Source organism: Myotis davidii, unplaced genomic scaffold (genome assembly GCF_000327345.1).
Source record: "Myotis davidii unplaced genomic scaffold, ASM32734v1 scaffold370, whole genome shotgun sequence".
In the NCBI taxonomy this organism is placed as follows: domain Eukaryota; kingdom Metazoa; phylum Chordata; class Mammalia; order Chiroptera; family Vespertilionidae; genus Myotis; species Myotis davidii.
Genome location: NW_006288615.1, coordinates 9,581,476 through 9,598,395, shown reverse-complemented (window position 1 = coordinate 9,598,395; position 16,920 = coordinate 9,581,476). Strand labels below are relative to the sequence as shown.

Here is a 16,920-nt window from a genome sequence, read left to right as displayed (position 1 = left end):
AAAATAAATATTTGTCTGTTTGGCACCTAACCTAAGAAATAAAATATTACTAATTCCTAAATAAATCTCTCAATCTTCTTCCTAGATTCTGAATGTTTCCTCCATCATTCTTTACTTTTATCATGTACATTCTTAAACCTATTATTTAGCTTGTAAATTTTAAAAAATGTTCTATAAATAGTATCTTTCTACATTTTAGCAGCTTGTATATTTTTCTCAACATTGTTTGTGATTTTCTAAGTTTGTGATGCTCACAGCTAAAATTCATTTATCTGAGCAGTAGTATGCTATTCCATAGTATGAATATACCACAGATTATGAATTCATTTCACTTTTTTTTCAGGTTTTTTACACTCATACACAATGCTGCTATGAACATTTTGCTCATATCTTCTGATGCAAAAGTTTATGAGCAAAAGTTTATCTAAGGTAAAAATATGAAAGTGAAATTATTGGGAAATATGGCATGTACCTCTTCAGCTTTGCCAGAGATGCCAACCTGCTCTGCAAAATAATTATATATAAATTTACATATACTCAATTAATGTGTAAGAAAACCAAAAGTCCTGACATCCTTTTTGACTCTTGATTTCATACTCCACATCTAATCTGCTAACAAATCCTATCAGTTCTGCTTTCAAAATATATCCAGAATCCAATCTCTTTAAATGTATATGTGTGTGTGTGTGTGTGTGTGTATACATATACACACACACACACACTTGAAGCCTGATGCACGAATTTAGTGCAAGAGTAGGCCTTCCTTTCCCCGGCTGCCGGCATCAGCTTCCCTCTGGCACCTGGGACCCAGGCTTCCCTCGCAGCCCTGGCTTCGTCTGGAAGGTCACCTGGAAGGACGTCCAGTCTAATTAGCATATTACACTTTTATTATTATAGATATTTTTTAATTGATTTCAGAGAGGAAGGAGAGGGGGAGGGGGAGAGAAACATCAGTGACGAGAGGGATTTATCAATTGGCTGCCTCCTGCATGCCCACTACTGAGGATCAAGCCTACAACCCAGGCTTATGTCCTGACCAAGAATCAAACCATGACCTCCTGTTCATAGCTGAATGCTCCTGAGCCACGCAGGCCTGGCAGATTCCAATCTCTTTCTCCTCTCTCTCCTACTCACGCATACTGCCTTAAGCGCCATCTCTATGTACCCAGAGTTGACACACTTTGCCCTCCCCACTGCCACCTGATCCAACCCCCTTCTTTCTCTTGGGTTATGAGCAAACATCCTCTTTTCTGGCCCCCTTATTTTCATTTTGCCTCCCAAAGAGAAGAATATCTTCCATTCTGTAGCCAGAGTAATCCTTTTAAAACTTAAATTCAGACCACTTTATTTTTCTTCTGCAAAATTCTACAAATTTGGCTACCTATCTCTCTTTTGGCCAAAACCAGTGTGTGCCATGCTACCCATTTGCCACACTGCCTACGTTATTCCCAGGGCTCAGCTTCATTTGCCTCCTGTTATTTTTTCAGGACAGGCAAGTTTGACCTCCCAGGTGTTTTGCTGGTTATTTGCTCTGTCTGACAACGCATTTCCCATCCTTTACCCAGATCTCCCCGGGGTTCTTTCTGACTTCCTTCATGTATTGACTTAAATTATCCCTTTCTCAGTGAAGGCTTTCCTGGCCTCCTTATTAAAAATTTCAATCCTGCTCCTAACTTCCACACCCTCTTTCATGAGGACAGGAGTTATTGTCTCTTTTGTTTCCTATCATATCCCTAATTCCTAAAATACTAACAGAAGGACAGTAAATAAGAACTACAGCAAGTATGTCAAACTCGCGACCCACGGGTCGCATATGGCCCACAACGAACATTTTTGCGGCCCAGCCAACATAACGGTATGTAAGAAACATTTTAATAAAAATTTCATAACTTGATTTTTACAACATCCTGTTATACATAATTATTAATAACGAACTACAATGTTCATTAATGACTGATTACTATAATCGTGTTGCATTCATTTTCCTTAGTGCAGGCGCACCATTTCTCTCCACTAATACTAGCAGCAAATATTTTAGCAGCCGATTGCCACATCATTAGTCTTGGACTGACTTGTTTGGTGTGCACAACAGGAAATATTTTGTTTTTGGATAACAAGAAAAATAGGTTTATTTGTGTTATGCTTATTAATGTGTGTAGTTATTCAATGTCTGGTAAGTTACTGTTCAAGGAAAAAAAATTAATTTTTATGAAAATATTCCATTATTTTGTTAATTACTCATTTATTTCAGCCCTTTTTATTCAGCATGTCTCTATCGAAATAAACCTACGTTTCTATGAAAATTGAAGCTTTTGTGTGTGTGTGTGTGTGTGTGTGTGTGGCCCACATAAACTTAAACCTTGTTTATTTGGCCCATGTTAGCCTTTGAGTTTGACATGCTTGAACTACAGTAAGAACAGCAACTCATGTAGTGCTACTATTCTAGGAACTTCTAAGCAGATTACATACATCAACTCATTTAATTCTCTCAAAAACCAACATGGAGAAAGCGCACTTCCTGTTCCAGTGATGTAGAGAGTTCGAGTGTTTCCTCTCCAGAGAAAACAGTATAAAATTGGAAAATATTAACTATTCCATCCATTGGAAATCAACCAAGGCAACACAACAATTTGAGAAGCATTTGCCCATGAAAATTTGCTGGAGATTCAAGTAAGAACAGCAGGAAGCTATGACCTTCTGGCCTGGAGCTAACTACTCCCAAGCTCCCTTCTGCCAACCCCCACTTGGAAATGGCTGCAGCAACCAGCTTTGCTGCCCGAGGGGGTGGACTCAGTTTGGAATGGGAGGAGAGCGCAATAATCCCTGGTTTCTCCTATAGGAAATGAGGGCTTTCGCTTTGAAGAAAATGGGGAAAACTCACAGGTTTTCCAGCGTGAGGTTGTGGTCCCAGTTTGGGATAAGTGGTAGACCAGCAGGGTTTCACAGAAAGAGCCTAGCCATTAGAGGCCATCGGGGGGGCTGAGACAGCCCTCCACGCATCGCTGGCTGACTGAGAAATTGCACAGACATGGAAGATGCTCTGAAAGTCTTCCCGCACTAGGTTGGTTTTGCAAAACACTGTTAAAAAGCAGCCATTCTCCTATTCTTGAGTTTCAAGGGTGAATTTTAAATTTTTGTTAAAGTATTTTCTAACTTTTTTTGGAAATATCAAAGACAAAGTTTTCTATGGTGTTTGTGTTATTTGGTGGAAAGGTACTACTGTTGCTTATGCATTTAAAATTTTCTAAATAATCAGACTTCCATAGCTGGGGAAATGTGAGTTACAGACTCAGATAAAGGCATTAGATCAGTATTTCTTTTACTTTTTAATAGCAGAGGTGGAGAAATATATGGCATCATCCAGGATTAACTATTTAATTAAGCAAATATTTGCTGAGCACCTATTCTATGCTTAATGCTGTGCTAGTCGCTGAAGATACACTGGAGAAAACAGTAGATCATGGACTTTTGTGGACTGTACATTCCCATGTGGAAGAGATGATAAATAAAGAAGGGAATATGAAAGTATGGATTATGGATTAGTGATATCACTGTGAAGTGACTAAACTGGGCTCTAATGGGGAAAAATAGAATAGTAGTCAAGGCGGGTGTCTCTTTGGGGTTTTAGGGCCCTGCATTTGGAAAGAATGAATTCTAGCTCCTGCACTTACTAATTGTGAAATTTGGAGCAAGACAAAAAACTGTCTTCTGCTTTTGTTTCCTTATCTGTAAAATAGTAATAGTATATAATTCATATATGAGAATTGTTAAATGGGTTATTACATGTTGTGTTTTTCAAATTAAAAGTTAAAACAGACCTGCCAACCAAGAAGGAATCAGCTTTGCAGAGAGATCCAAGAGAATTCCTGGCTGCAGAAGCAAACATTGCAAGCACCCTGGGTGTTTTAAGAAACTGCCAGAGTGCTCTGTGCAGGGAGTATAGAGCATGAGCCAGACAGAACCATGGGAGGGGGCGGTGAGAGAAGGCAGGGGCCAGACAGAACCATGGGAGGGGGCGGTGAGAGAAGGCAGGGGCCAGATCTGGAATTTGAAAGCTAATTTCCCGCATTGAAGTTAATGATGGATACTAATTCACATACTCTGTAAATGAAACGGACTAATTTACTTGAGTCAGAAATAACTGGGGCTAGCTCCATATTTGTTTCTCAGCTCATAAATCACAGATGACTTTTCCTACTCCCGAGTGAAACTGTCAGACAAAAAAGTAACTTGGTAAAATTGAAAGAAGAAAAAAAACACAGATACCAAGTCTCTGACACTCGGTGTTACATTCCTAAGGCAACATAAAAGCCTCTAGAAATGAACAGGAGGATACGGAGCCCCGTAAAGTTTTGTCAGCTTTTGATTGGCCCGTTCTTTATATCCACTTCACTGACACCACTGACATACTTCTGCAATCCATGTGGCATCGACAGAGCAGGGTCGCTTTTTCTTTAATAAGTTAGCCAACTTTCTTAAGAATAATCAAAGGGGAGCTAAATTCCAAATACCACCATGGGCTTGCATATTTTATAAAAGAATAAAACCAGGAGGGAAAAATCCAAAATCTCAGAGGAGGTAAAACCGAGAGAGGTGGCGGCAAGGCTTCATAAACAACTGTACCTTGAGCAGCTAACTCTTTCCACCTCTCCTTGTTCTGTTGGATGATGTCCACCAGGTTGTTTTTGAAGCTCTTCAGGTCCACGCACGCAAGAGAGTAGTCCGGGGAACAGGATCCATCGTTCACGGTGCCTTTCTTGTTTGATCGTCTAAACGAATCGGCAGTGTATAAACACATACAGGTGCGTAAGCTAACAACACAGTCAAATAAACCAGAATATACGGAGGCTGGGATATGGGGTGAGGGAGCAAAGCCTGAAACACTTGACAAAACCAACTGGAGAAGCAGGTTGGCAGGTGCTTGGCCCAGAGCTGAGTACCTGTTAGTGATGCTCGCCTCCCGCCTCTCCTTATACCCTGGAGAGGGCCCGAGACCCTGTCAGGGGTTCTCAGAGCAGCAGTTGGGGTGCTCAGTATTACAGGTGGAGAGGCTGATGAGGGCAGCAGAAACTTGGGGTGAGCTGACTTAGTAGTGAGTCCATTGATGAACATCACCAAAGGGGCATCACCACCCTGGAGCCCAACGTGGGCAATGGCACCGGCCTCTCCCTCTACCATTTAGTCTCCAGGTTAACCTGACTCTTTCTCAGGTAGAACATTCCCTCAGTTTCCTCCTTGGGGCAACATTTAGGGAGCCTGCTGGTGTGCCATTAGGAAAAGTTGTGTGTTCAGATGGATAAGAATTTAGTATGATTTTTCTGCAACTGGAAGTTTTAAATAATATGCCTCAACAGATTTATCGATGAAAAAACTCTAGTTTGAAACCACCTAAGTTGTATATATAATGGACTTTACTGTAACATGTTACACAGATCCATTGCATTCATGTCATTTAAAAGGCTAACTTTGATAAAAGCATCTTTCAAGATATTCAAGTGGGCTGTGATTGATTAAACTAACACTATTAGATGTGCTAGATCCCCAGGATGCAATACGTATATCCTCAATAAAAATTCAAATAATTTTATTCTTCTTGATATTGAATGCTATTCTAATATACTCCTTAATATTTTGGTATTTTTTTGTAACAGACATCAAGTTATTTCAAAGGCATAGGCAATATAACACACAGCCACCAGGTGGCAATAATGTCCAATAATTCTTGTAAGAATGTTCCTGCCTATGTAAAAAATAATAAAGATAATCATAATGAAAAGGTTATGAAACATCACTAATGTGAAAAAAATACCAAAAATAAAATATCAAACCTGCTTGCTCCATAAGCATTTTCTGTTTTTGAGTCTTCCTCTATGAGAGGAATAATAATTTTCTCTGTTGTGTCTGTCAGAAGAGACAATGTTGGCTCCACTATGAAATCAATAAAACCTGCAAAAGGAAAATTTCAAATGTCACAGTTTACTGAATTCTAGAATTAGTGATCATGAACAGTCTCTGATGCTCCTTATCACAAGCATCAACTATAATATTGATTTGTTTAACCCTTGCAATGATTTCTTCTTTTTTTGCAATGACTTTGAATCCAATAACACAATCTATATCTATGGTCTAACAGCTGGGTAAAATATTCTCTCAGGCAGTGGAAGTGATACAATGTAAGCTCGCTAACTCAAGTCTATTGGCTTTCCTACTTAATATTCAGCCTCCTACTATCGTTAACAGTAAATTCAGATCTAACCAGAATTAATATATTTTCCTTTCACAATGAGAGTCATCATTACCCTTTCTGAAAGGTCTTCTCTGGATTGTTAAATTTCATTGGTCCCCAACAAGAAATAATATCTACTAGTAAGCTTCAAAGACATGAATTATTTTCTCACACAACAGGAAGGCAACCACTTTCGCCCCTCTTACTATATGAGTCAGAGCTTTCTGCCAGTATGTTAATATTTCAGATTGCTGTTTATTATTCTCTGGATGTAAAGTGTTAGTTCCCAGTGTGTGGGTGAGTTCTGTCAAATCATCTCTGGGAGACGACATTAATGTCGCCACATGGAGGTGTCAGAATGAATAAAGACTTTTACATTTAAAGTCCTCATTGAGACAGATGATGACACACAGAGAGAACAGGGCACTTGCCTCCCAGTGTCTAGGTGGAAGAGAAGGAAACCTATTCTACTAGTAAGCATTGTGTACATTCAACACCCCAAAGTCCCCGGACAGGGGTGGTGCTGGACATCTAGTGCTTGTTGCCTGAAACACACCTAGGGGCGGGGCTACCATCTGAATATGGGAGAGTAACCGGAGGGAGGTTTTAGAGGTAATAGTGTCCCAAGCAATATCTATATCTGAAGAGGAGCCCATCCACCAGATACTTGGATAAACGTAATTCGAACGTCAAATAACTGGATTAGTCATAGAATACATGAAGGTACATTTTTAATTTAAAAAAAACAAAAACCTTCAACAGTTTTGTGCTTTAATCTTGCCTTTGGGTCAAAGCAATGTTAATTGGCCACCCAATGAACATTGGCTAATGTTTTAAATGCCTGGGATATGGAGACTGTCAACTAAGAGGTCACCTGTACTAATGTAGCAGCAATTTATATTGCAGAAACAAGTCTCAGAAACTTCTACTCTTCCCAGGTTGCCTGAGGAGGTCCTTAGCCTGCCACCCTCACCCCTGCATTATAGGCACCTGTGTTATGGTATCTAAAAAAAAAACGGCTGTTAGAACTTGGGTGTGAAGGGGGAAAGTCAGAGCAAGAAGCTGTCTTACAGCTGACTCTGGCCTTGTAGGAGGTGGCGCAGGAGCAGCTGGAGAGATAAGGCAGCCATCTAGCAGTTATGAAGTGGTACAAAGGCTGGCTCAGGGAATAGCTAGTACAAATATTTGAACTATGCAGCATAGCAATGATACGTTTTAATAATGGGTAGGACTTGAAGTCTCAAACACAAATACAGATGAAGAGAATGGATATGGTTGGGAGCAGTACCATTTTTCAAACTTATTGTTGGCTGATCTGTTCATATAAAATTTGTTTCAAAAGAATATAAGCTAGTATATTAAGCATATTATGCAAACAGTGATAACAGAACAGCTATATTGCTGTTTTCATTGATTTGTTCTATATCCAAAAGATTAAATTACAGAAACCAATAATCAGCCAAAAATAACAAAAAACGGCTGTCTCTTCCCCGAGATTAAAGTTACCTCCTTTCTGTAAAAGCATTACCAACAGAATAACAATTACATAATTACATTTACTAGCACTGCTTCACTGAATTCATTTTGCGAGAATGTTTTAATATTTCCTATGATTCAGCACCAATACTTAGGTCTAAGGAACGAGCTGTCATGACTATGGGATGAGGTCTTGATGGATGTTGCCCCTTTGGACAACGTGGTGTGTCCATCTGAAAACCGACAAGCACACGCCCAGCTCCCCATGACCCCCGATCTCAGTATTACCTATTTGTGACTGGGCCACCATCGTTGACTTCCGATCACAAAGTGGGGAAAATGGAAGCCCTAATTCAGCTTCTTTATCTCCCTGCAGAAAGGAAGGCTCATTAGTACAGACATGGTCTGGAGAAGCTGAAATAACAAGCAGTCTAGATACAAAGCCAAAAGCCACATCTTTCCTTTTTAACTGGCACTGTGTGTTTATGATTTTGATAAAGCCAAAGCATAGTCTAAGTCTGTATAATCCTACTCGGATGGTCTGCTTTAGGAACACATTGAAAAGGGGAAAAAAAAAGAAATGAGTATTTTCAGCATTTGGAGACTCTGCTGTGTTCTTACAACCCCTTGATTATAAAGAGACACCTTGCTCTTTGGAAATTTCTGAAGTCACTGTAAAATAGTCATCTTAGTGTGTTATTTGGCATTTAATTAACAACCCAGCTAAGGAATTTTTCTGCTCTTTTTGTGTGTGTCCCGTGCCAAATATATCAGCAGATCATCAGTATCAAGAATTCTTAATTAGACTGTTTTTTGAAATTAAAAGTATATGAGCCTTTTTAAATATCTTTCTACTTATTAACCAATTTTTATTTGAATCCCCCACAGCAAGTAACAAACAATATCTTTAACATTCTTAAATTCGGTAGGCATAATTTTAACATTTCCTCAGAGAAAATTTATATGTCAATGGTTGTGTGTGTTTTTTTTTTTTTTAAATATATTTTATTGATTTTTTACAGAGAGGAAGGGAGAGAGATAGAGAGCTAGAAACATCGATGAGAGAGAGACACCGATCGGCCGCCTCCTGCACATCTCCCACTGGGGATGTGCCCGCAACCCAGGCACATGCCCCCGACCGGAATCGAACCTGGGACCCTTCAGTCCGCAGGCCGACGCTCTATCCACTGAGCCAAACGGGTTTCGGCGGTTGTGTGTTTTTTTAATTTGACTTTATCTATAGAAGATTAACAGTGCATATCTTAAAGAACTCCATTTAAAAGTTTGGGTTTAACATCAGAAGAGCTAATTAGATTTTCATCTCCTAAAATAAAGATGGCTCCTCTGGGTAAAACTTTATTATCACAAGGTTCATCAAATATTAGTGCTTCCCTTGCATTTGAGGGGACGTGCTTACAAAAGAAACAGAGAGAATACTTCACTTGTGCCTGTTCCCTTTGATTGTCTGGCCATTTGAAAGAAAGCTTTGGGATCTATTTTCTCCTAAGCTGTTGGTTGCACACCTTCAAGGGGGACACTGGCCTTGCATCCGGCCACAAGTTGAGATACAGGGTCAGGTTCTGAAATCAGGAGACAAAAGGGAGGGGGCCTTTCAATTTGTAACGATGCAACATGTGTCTGAGGACTTCATAGCTTCCACTCACTCTGCTCCTTTAACAACTTTTCATCATGACCTTTACAGCATCATGTCAATGTGTTTTATGGGCTTTCATGTTTTCTGGTGTATTTCCTCTAACCATGCCTCATTATATTGAAACCAGAATTGTTCAGGAAAATTTAGGTATCGTCACCGAAGAAGTAGCTACATACAGGAATGTTTTACCATGTCAGGACCTAAAGCAAACAAGTACTATACTTTCTGTGACCTCTCCCAGCAACTGCCCTCATTCCCTTAGAGCAGCCGTGGACAAACTACGGCCCGCAGGCCGGATCCGGCCCATTTGAAATGAATAAAACTAAAAAAAACAAAAAACCGTACCCTTTTATGTAATGATGTTTACTTTGAATTTATATTAGTTCACACAAACACTCCATCCATGCTTTTGTTCCGGCCCTCCGGTCCAGTTTAAGAACCCATTGTGGCCCTCGAGTCACAAAGTTTGCCCACCCCTGCCTTAGAGAATAACAACATCCACAACATGTGGTATTAATATTTATACCCAGCTTACGGGACAGATGAAAGGGAATTATTAGACCATTAGCCTTGGAATCACAGACACAGTACGGAGTCACTGTTCAGCCAGCTCTCTCTGCAAATCTCATCTGTTACCTAAGTTGGTAATTTTGGTTAACTCATTTTAGGAATAAAGATATAATAGTATTTACCAAATAGAATTGCCCTGAGGTTATCGAGATAATCAATGGGAAGCCTAAGGACAGGGCCTAATATTTAGTAAATAGTAATTAAATGTTAGCTAATAAGAACAGCAGAAGTATAGAACTGTGAAAATTATCAGTATTTATGATGCTTAGTGCATATCTGGAGGGCGTTAAAGCACAGGAAAGGGGCTAGTAGTTATTTAATGTAATGGAGAGGCATTGGCTTTCCACCCTGTCTTTTTTCTACCAAGGAATTGACATGACAGGGTTGGACTTTTGAAAGATTAATTTGTCAGCAGCGGAGAGGATAGCTTGAAATGAATTGAGATTGATTCTTCAGCTTCCAATCTGAAGGAAAAGGAGTCTTTGGTGCCAGAATATACATAAGACAACCTGTGTGAGGGGTAGATGTGAAGGTTATTATGGATTTGATTGTTAACATGTTGAGAATAAGGTATAAGAATAATATCATTAATAGCTTGTTAAAATGTAAATAATGATATTACTATTGTTAAAATAGAAATAAACCTCAGGGGAAATGTGATACTGGGGACACTTATTTGATATATGTGATACAACTGATTTGTTTCATTGGTGAAGGAGTAGCTATCTGATATTTTAATAGATCTATTTTCATACTATATACTATATATGTTATTTGTTTGACCTAACAACGAAAATTTGGGCCTGCTAAAGGCATTGTGGTGACTTACCTTCCATGAGGTAAATTTTATAGAATGCTGGATGGCAACTGATAGATACATACAGGGTCAACCTTCTACAGATGAAGTGAGACATTTTATACTCTCTTTGCTCCTTGTACTCTATAATTGATTTTGAATATAAAATTTCCAGTGTGAAGGGACACTGAATATTAAAATTCACTGATTATTTAATTTACTTATAAATATTTCAAAGTGTTATTTATTCTTTAGGGCTAAAAGAGGCTATGAGCACAAGATTAGTAGGGGGCTCTGCAGCCAGACTATGTGGGCACCAATAGGGCAAGTTGGAGACTAAGGGAGAAGAAAATATATGCAAAGAGAAAGTTAGAACCCCAGAGTATAAATTTGACAAACTTTATAATTTTGCTTATTCTTGTCCCTGAATAGTGAACATTTACTTTCCATCAAGATGAAATCGGGGTCAAAGCCACAGGCACTGGATATGTCACCTTGTTCTCCAGGGAGGTTGTGCTGTCATTTGATTGTGCTGTCTTCTGGGGGCCCAATAGATACCTTTAAGGAGCAATAGCATACTGAATACACATATGTTCTGAGGTACTGACTCATACAAATGATTGGAGCAAAATTATAGGGCCATTAAGATTAATTAACCAGCGCCACTCAATTATCCCGCAGGCTGTCTGCACCTGTTCCTGGAAGGAACCTGCAGGTGTCGAAGTGGAGGGAGTGGCCCCATTGACAGGGAAGCACAAGGCAGCCTGAGGTGCTATGACCCACAGCTATGCCTGTCTTAGCAATTCCCTTGGAGGCTGTGGAGATTTCTTCTTTGAAAGGCCATGACAGAGATCTAATCATTGTTTTTAGGCTTTCCTCACAGCGTGAAATGCTCTGATGGCTGTCAACAAGATGTCAAATCCAGTGACTTAATGGCATATTTGTTTCTCTTTTCTCTGAAGTCAAACCGTTTCTATACTTCTAAAAAATTGCAAAAGGTAGGAAAAAGTAAAGTATGAAGTCTTGAGAAACCTCTTTGTACCGAAACCAAGTTTTAATCACAGATGCGACAGCAACAACAAACATGTAGCCAGCCTCTGGCCACAGGTTTTGGGGCCACTGTGGGGCCTAAAGTAGTCTTTGAGGGACCTCTATTTCAATAGGGGAATTAACTGAGATTTAAAATGAGGAGTAGGTGTAATGGTTTAGCCTTCTTTGAACAACTTATGTAAGGAATTTAGGCCACCTAATTACCGTTCTGCCTTCCTCCTCAAAATGCCTTTCTAAATTCTATAAAAGTCACCAAAACTGTTTGAATGTTAAATGATTATTATTGCTAACATTCAGTTTCAGCAAAATTTATATGATATAATTGTATTTTTTGAGTGTTATATTTTACAGAACATTAATATGCCCTGTGTAATTGATGTTTCCACTTTCATGCCTCTTAAAACTATAAGCTTTGCTTTTTAAATTTTGAGTTATTATCCTGGCTCATAGCTACAGTTCTTTATGAAAATGTTTTGGTTGTGTCTCTAAATTTGTGATACCGGATCTTTAGTTGAGAATTCGCTAACTCAATAGATTTTTATTGTTTTGGGAAATACAATTTATTTTTAAATGACACTTGATACTACTTCTAGCAACACTGGAGAAAATAAAGGGGCCGGACTGTATACTATTTAGGACAAAACAATAATTTTGACCTTCCTTTCTGAATAATTTGCATTTCTAGTTCTTCATTTCTCCTTGGCTGACAAGGTAACACAAGGTTGGCTTCACACATATATCTCTGTGTGTGTGTTTTTCATGTGTCACAAAGCAACTATTTGAAAAAGAGAAAACTTCACAGTCATCGGGTTCATTTAGCATGAAGTATGCGCAATTTTTAATAGCAGTGATTATATAGATTCTTAACTTTAACTATATTAACTTCTTGTTATCTTGCCAACCTAATAATATGTCTGTTCAAGAAGAGAATATGTTTTCCTTTATTAATGGTTATTTTCCTGGCTGGTACCTCCACCTCTGATCTCTCAGTAATATTGGACATAGTTGAAATGAATGGAGCACTTTCCAAGTACACCCATTACAGTCAGAGGGCAGAGGCCCCTGTGCTGACCTGCATGGACACTCGGAGAGGGCACTGCTGTGCTAATGACTCACTCGAAAGTGCTGCCAAAGATGCCCTGGAGATAAGGACCTGCTTTATCTCCTTTACCATCAGCTCTTACTCAAGAGTGAGAAATAAGAGTCCCTCAAGACTACAAATTCGGGATACAATTCTGGTCTCTCCCTGCTGTCATTTGCACTGATTCTAGAAGGTATACCTAAATATTTACACCAAGGATCAGAGTAACATTGATGGGATGTTAAAGGATGATGCAAGCTGCTTGGTCTACACTTCTGTCTTCCAAAAATGCATGGTGTTAAAAATTGTTAATGTCTATTTAAGCCCTTTTGTTAGATAAGATAAACTTGGTAGACAAATTAATAAGAAATTAATCCCAAACTCCTCTAGGCTTTTTTGAAACATTAATTCATACATATGTACATGTATGCACATACATATATGCATATCAGAATGTGTGTGCATGCATATCGTGGGTTCGGTCCTGGGTCAGGGTGCATATGGAAGGCGACCAATTCATGTTCTCTCTCACATAGATTTTTTTTCTCTCTCTCTCTCTCTCCTTCCCTTCTCCTCTCTAAAATCAATTAGCATATCTTCAGGTGAGATTTTTTTAAAATGTGTGTGTTTATGTGTGCGCACACACATGCACACATAAATTTTCTTGTTCCTGTTGATTCTAAAAAATCAGTTCCTTATCTTGAGTCGTTTTTTTTAATTTTTTAATTGATATCCAGTGTCTAATTTTGAATTTCAAGTCGAGTGCTATATTTTGCAGAGAAAAATAAAATAAAGTATTTCTCTTAACCAACTAATTTTTAAACCATGGTTGGGTTGGGAATGTGTGTGTTTTTTATCACAGCCAGATCCTTCAAAGTTTGGCTTTAAATAACTATCAAATAATAAAATATCAATGGCTTCCTAATACTTTGCTTTGGAAAAATATAAAGCTTAAAATAACTGGGAAAACAATAGATAATACCAATTCCTCATATTTTATTATGTCCAGATAACCTCTCACATTTATGCTATCGTTTTGTTCCTCACAACCACCCTAGCAGGAGGCAAAGTGGAATTAACACCATCTTATAGGTAAGAAGGTGAAGACTTGCTGAAACCGGTTTGGCTCAGTGGATAGAGCATCAGCCTGCGGACTGAAAGGTCCCAGGTTCGATTCCGGTCAAGGGCATGTACCTGGGTTGCGGGCACTTCTCCAGTGGGGGATGTGCAGGAGGCAGCTGATCGATGTTTCTCTCTCATCGATGTTTCTAACTCTCTATCTCTCTCCTTTCCTCTCTGTAAAAACTCAATAAAATATATATTTAAAAAAAAACAACAACAAAAAAAACAAGGTGAAGACTCATATTTTCCCTACTGGACAGGTAGAAAGCTAGAGCTTACACTTAGGTGCTCTGAAGCCGCGTCGAGTTACCTCTCACCTTGCATTATCAGACCTCTTATGCTTGCTCAGTATGCAGAAAACACTTTCTTTGACAAGACACACACAACGATTGCATTTACACTGCCGCTGAGGGCCATGCTGGGTTCTGGGCAGATCTTGGTTGATTTGCCTCAAATTCTCTAGAACATACAGTGGCTCACATGACACAGTATTTAGATTTTTAGTGCATTCCAAAGGAATGAAGGAATATATTTTCAAATTCTTTATAAAAGTGCTATTTGGACTGTGTGAGATGAAAAGCCCCAGTCACTTGGCTACATAGGGAGAAGGGATCTCTCAGCCCTGTGGATTCTACCATGGGGTCGTTTCACAGGTGGTGATATGAGGATGAGCAAGAATGAGAAAAATCATGGGAGAACCATTGCAGTCCTGCCAATGGCTGGGACCTCTGCGTAGATACACAGACCCAGTTAAATAGCTTATGAGCAAAGAATACACTGAAGACTTTCAGATTCATTGCTATATCTACCTCCGAAGGGCTAAATTGCGTGGCATGGCTAAAAATATGCAGGAACTGGGAGGCTCACTTAGTTAACTGAATGCATGAAAGCATTTTACCTGTTGGAGTCAAGGTAATATTTTAGCACAAGTCTTATAAATGTGTTTTGCTATGAAACATGTTTGTTGGCAGTATAAACTCACTCATTTTGACCTTTAACTCCACATTCTCCTGTTTTGCTATGTATGTTTCTAAAGGGGACTTGAACATCACTTTTTAAAAAAACAAAACAAAACAAAACAAAAAAACCCCAGAGACAGAGAACTATAAGATTCCAGTGTTAAAGCTAAAGTCCTAAGTCAATTTATTATGATCTGAGAGGATTCTTTAGTAGTTGAAGGAAAGAGACAATGCTAGCAGAGATAGTTTGATTTTCTAATAGTCCATGTTAACATATACACTTTACTCTCCCTAGGGCTATTCATTAAAACCATCAAAGCAAACACTGTCATTTCTGGATATTTTGGGGTTACACAAATATCTATCATAGTCTATCAAGAGGCCTGTCAAAACAAAACAAAAACCTGATGCCCTCTTCCTGTAGGTAACACAGCTTGAAAATGCAGATTACAAAACCAAGCATGATGTTATAACTATTCTAAAACTTGACCTTTTGTCTTGGTTATATCTTAAACATTAATATTCAGATATCTGAGTCACTGTTTATTAAGCACTGAGAATGACAAAGTAGCTAAGTAGCCTTATAGAACATTTCCCTCTGCCCTGAAATTCAGATGTCAGAAATCACTGCATGCTGGAAGCTTCATTATCAGTATCAGTCATCTTTCCAGAAAATTCAAAATAAGATGAACTTTAAAAACATCTGCACTCAATTCCATTAAATTCATTATTCTCATGATTCTGTCAGTTATTCTTTATCTGGCTTGAAATCAATAAAAGACATGGACAATACAAATTATGGTATTATTAGGAGGCCTATCAGTAATTTTCAGGAGTCTTTGGGATTTAGTAGAGCTAATATTTTGGGATGAGGGGGTTTTAATCCTCATCCAAGGATAATTTTTTCATTAATTTTTAGAGAGAGTGGAAGGGAGGGGAATAGTCAGAGAGAGAGAAACATCAATGTGAGAGACACATTGATTGGTAGCCTCCCACATGCCCCAACCGGGGCCAGGGATCAAGCCTGCAACTGAGGTATGTGCCTTTGACTGGAATCAAACCTGCGGCCCTTCAGTCTGAGGGCCGAGGCTAACCCTTCAGCAAATGGGCCAGGGCAGAGCTATATCTTGTAATAAGGAAGTGTAAGTCCTCCAACTTTCTTAGTCTTTTTCAAAATTGTTTTAACTATTTTTAGATTCTTACATTTCCATGTAGATTTTAGCACTAGCTTTTCTTTCAACAAGGGAACCTATTATAATTTTTGATAAGGATTATGCTAAGTTTATTAATCAATTTTAGTAGAATTGATTTTTTAGCAATATATAATCTTTCAATCCATTAACATATCTCTCAATTTATACAGGTCTCTAACATTTTTTTTCTCAGCAATATTCTCTGGGGCCCCACACGGGGCTGGCATCTGAAGTACAGCCAGTCTTGTGGACTACTGAGCTCTTAACTTGTGGGATCTGATGCCAACTCCAGGTGGTTAGCACCCCAGGTGGGGGTGGAAAGAGAACAGAAACACTATAGGAAAAAATGCATACTTGTAGCAGAGACCCCTAGACATTCCTTGTAGCCAAATCCAGGCTTGTTTTTGCACATAACAATAGATATTCTTTTTAATGTAGACCTGGGTCCACACAGCTGAAAACTGTATTTGTCAGCCTCCCTTGCAGCTTTGCATACAGGACTAAATTCTAACCAAGATGTATCCAGAAGTGTCATATATCCTCCCTCTCCCTTTTTTACTATGAAAGTTTTTTTCTGTCTCTAATCTAGCATTTACCTCTTACTAGCAGAAAACAACTCTAATTTTTTTTTCCTTCTTTCCTTCCTTCCTTCCTTTTTTTCTTTCTTCCTTGAGAGTGACATCTGAGATTCAAGACTTGACTTTCTTTAAGTTTTTGTTTGTTTGTTTGTTTGTTTTTACCATGTAGGAATTTTTAACACATTTATCTGAAAGATTAATACAGTTCAACCAGG

At 38.7% G+C, this 16,920-nt stretch overlaps 1 protein-coding gene across 3 annotated transcripts in view; it reads right to left on the bottom strand.

Annotated features, from left to right (window-relative positions):
* The window catches only part of PDE1A (phosphodiesterase 1A), a 251,635-nt gene that overhangs the window by 13,272 nt on the left and 221,443 nt on the right, over window positions 1-16,920 (bottom strand). For all 3 annotated transcript variants that reach the window (XM_006760549.2, XM_006760550.2, XM_006760551.2), the window contains 3 exons: window positions 7,991-8,072; window positions 5,829-5,946; window positions 4,624-4,769 (listed from right to left, as the gene is read on the bottom strand). In XM_006760549.2, the coding sequence (XP_006760612.1) occupies window positions 4,624-4,769; window positions 5,829-5,946; window positions 7,991-8,072 (346 nt within the window). The remainder of the gene's footprint in view (window positions 1-4,623; window positions 4,770-5,828; window positions 5,947-7,990; window positions 8,073-16,920) is intronic.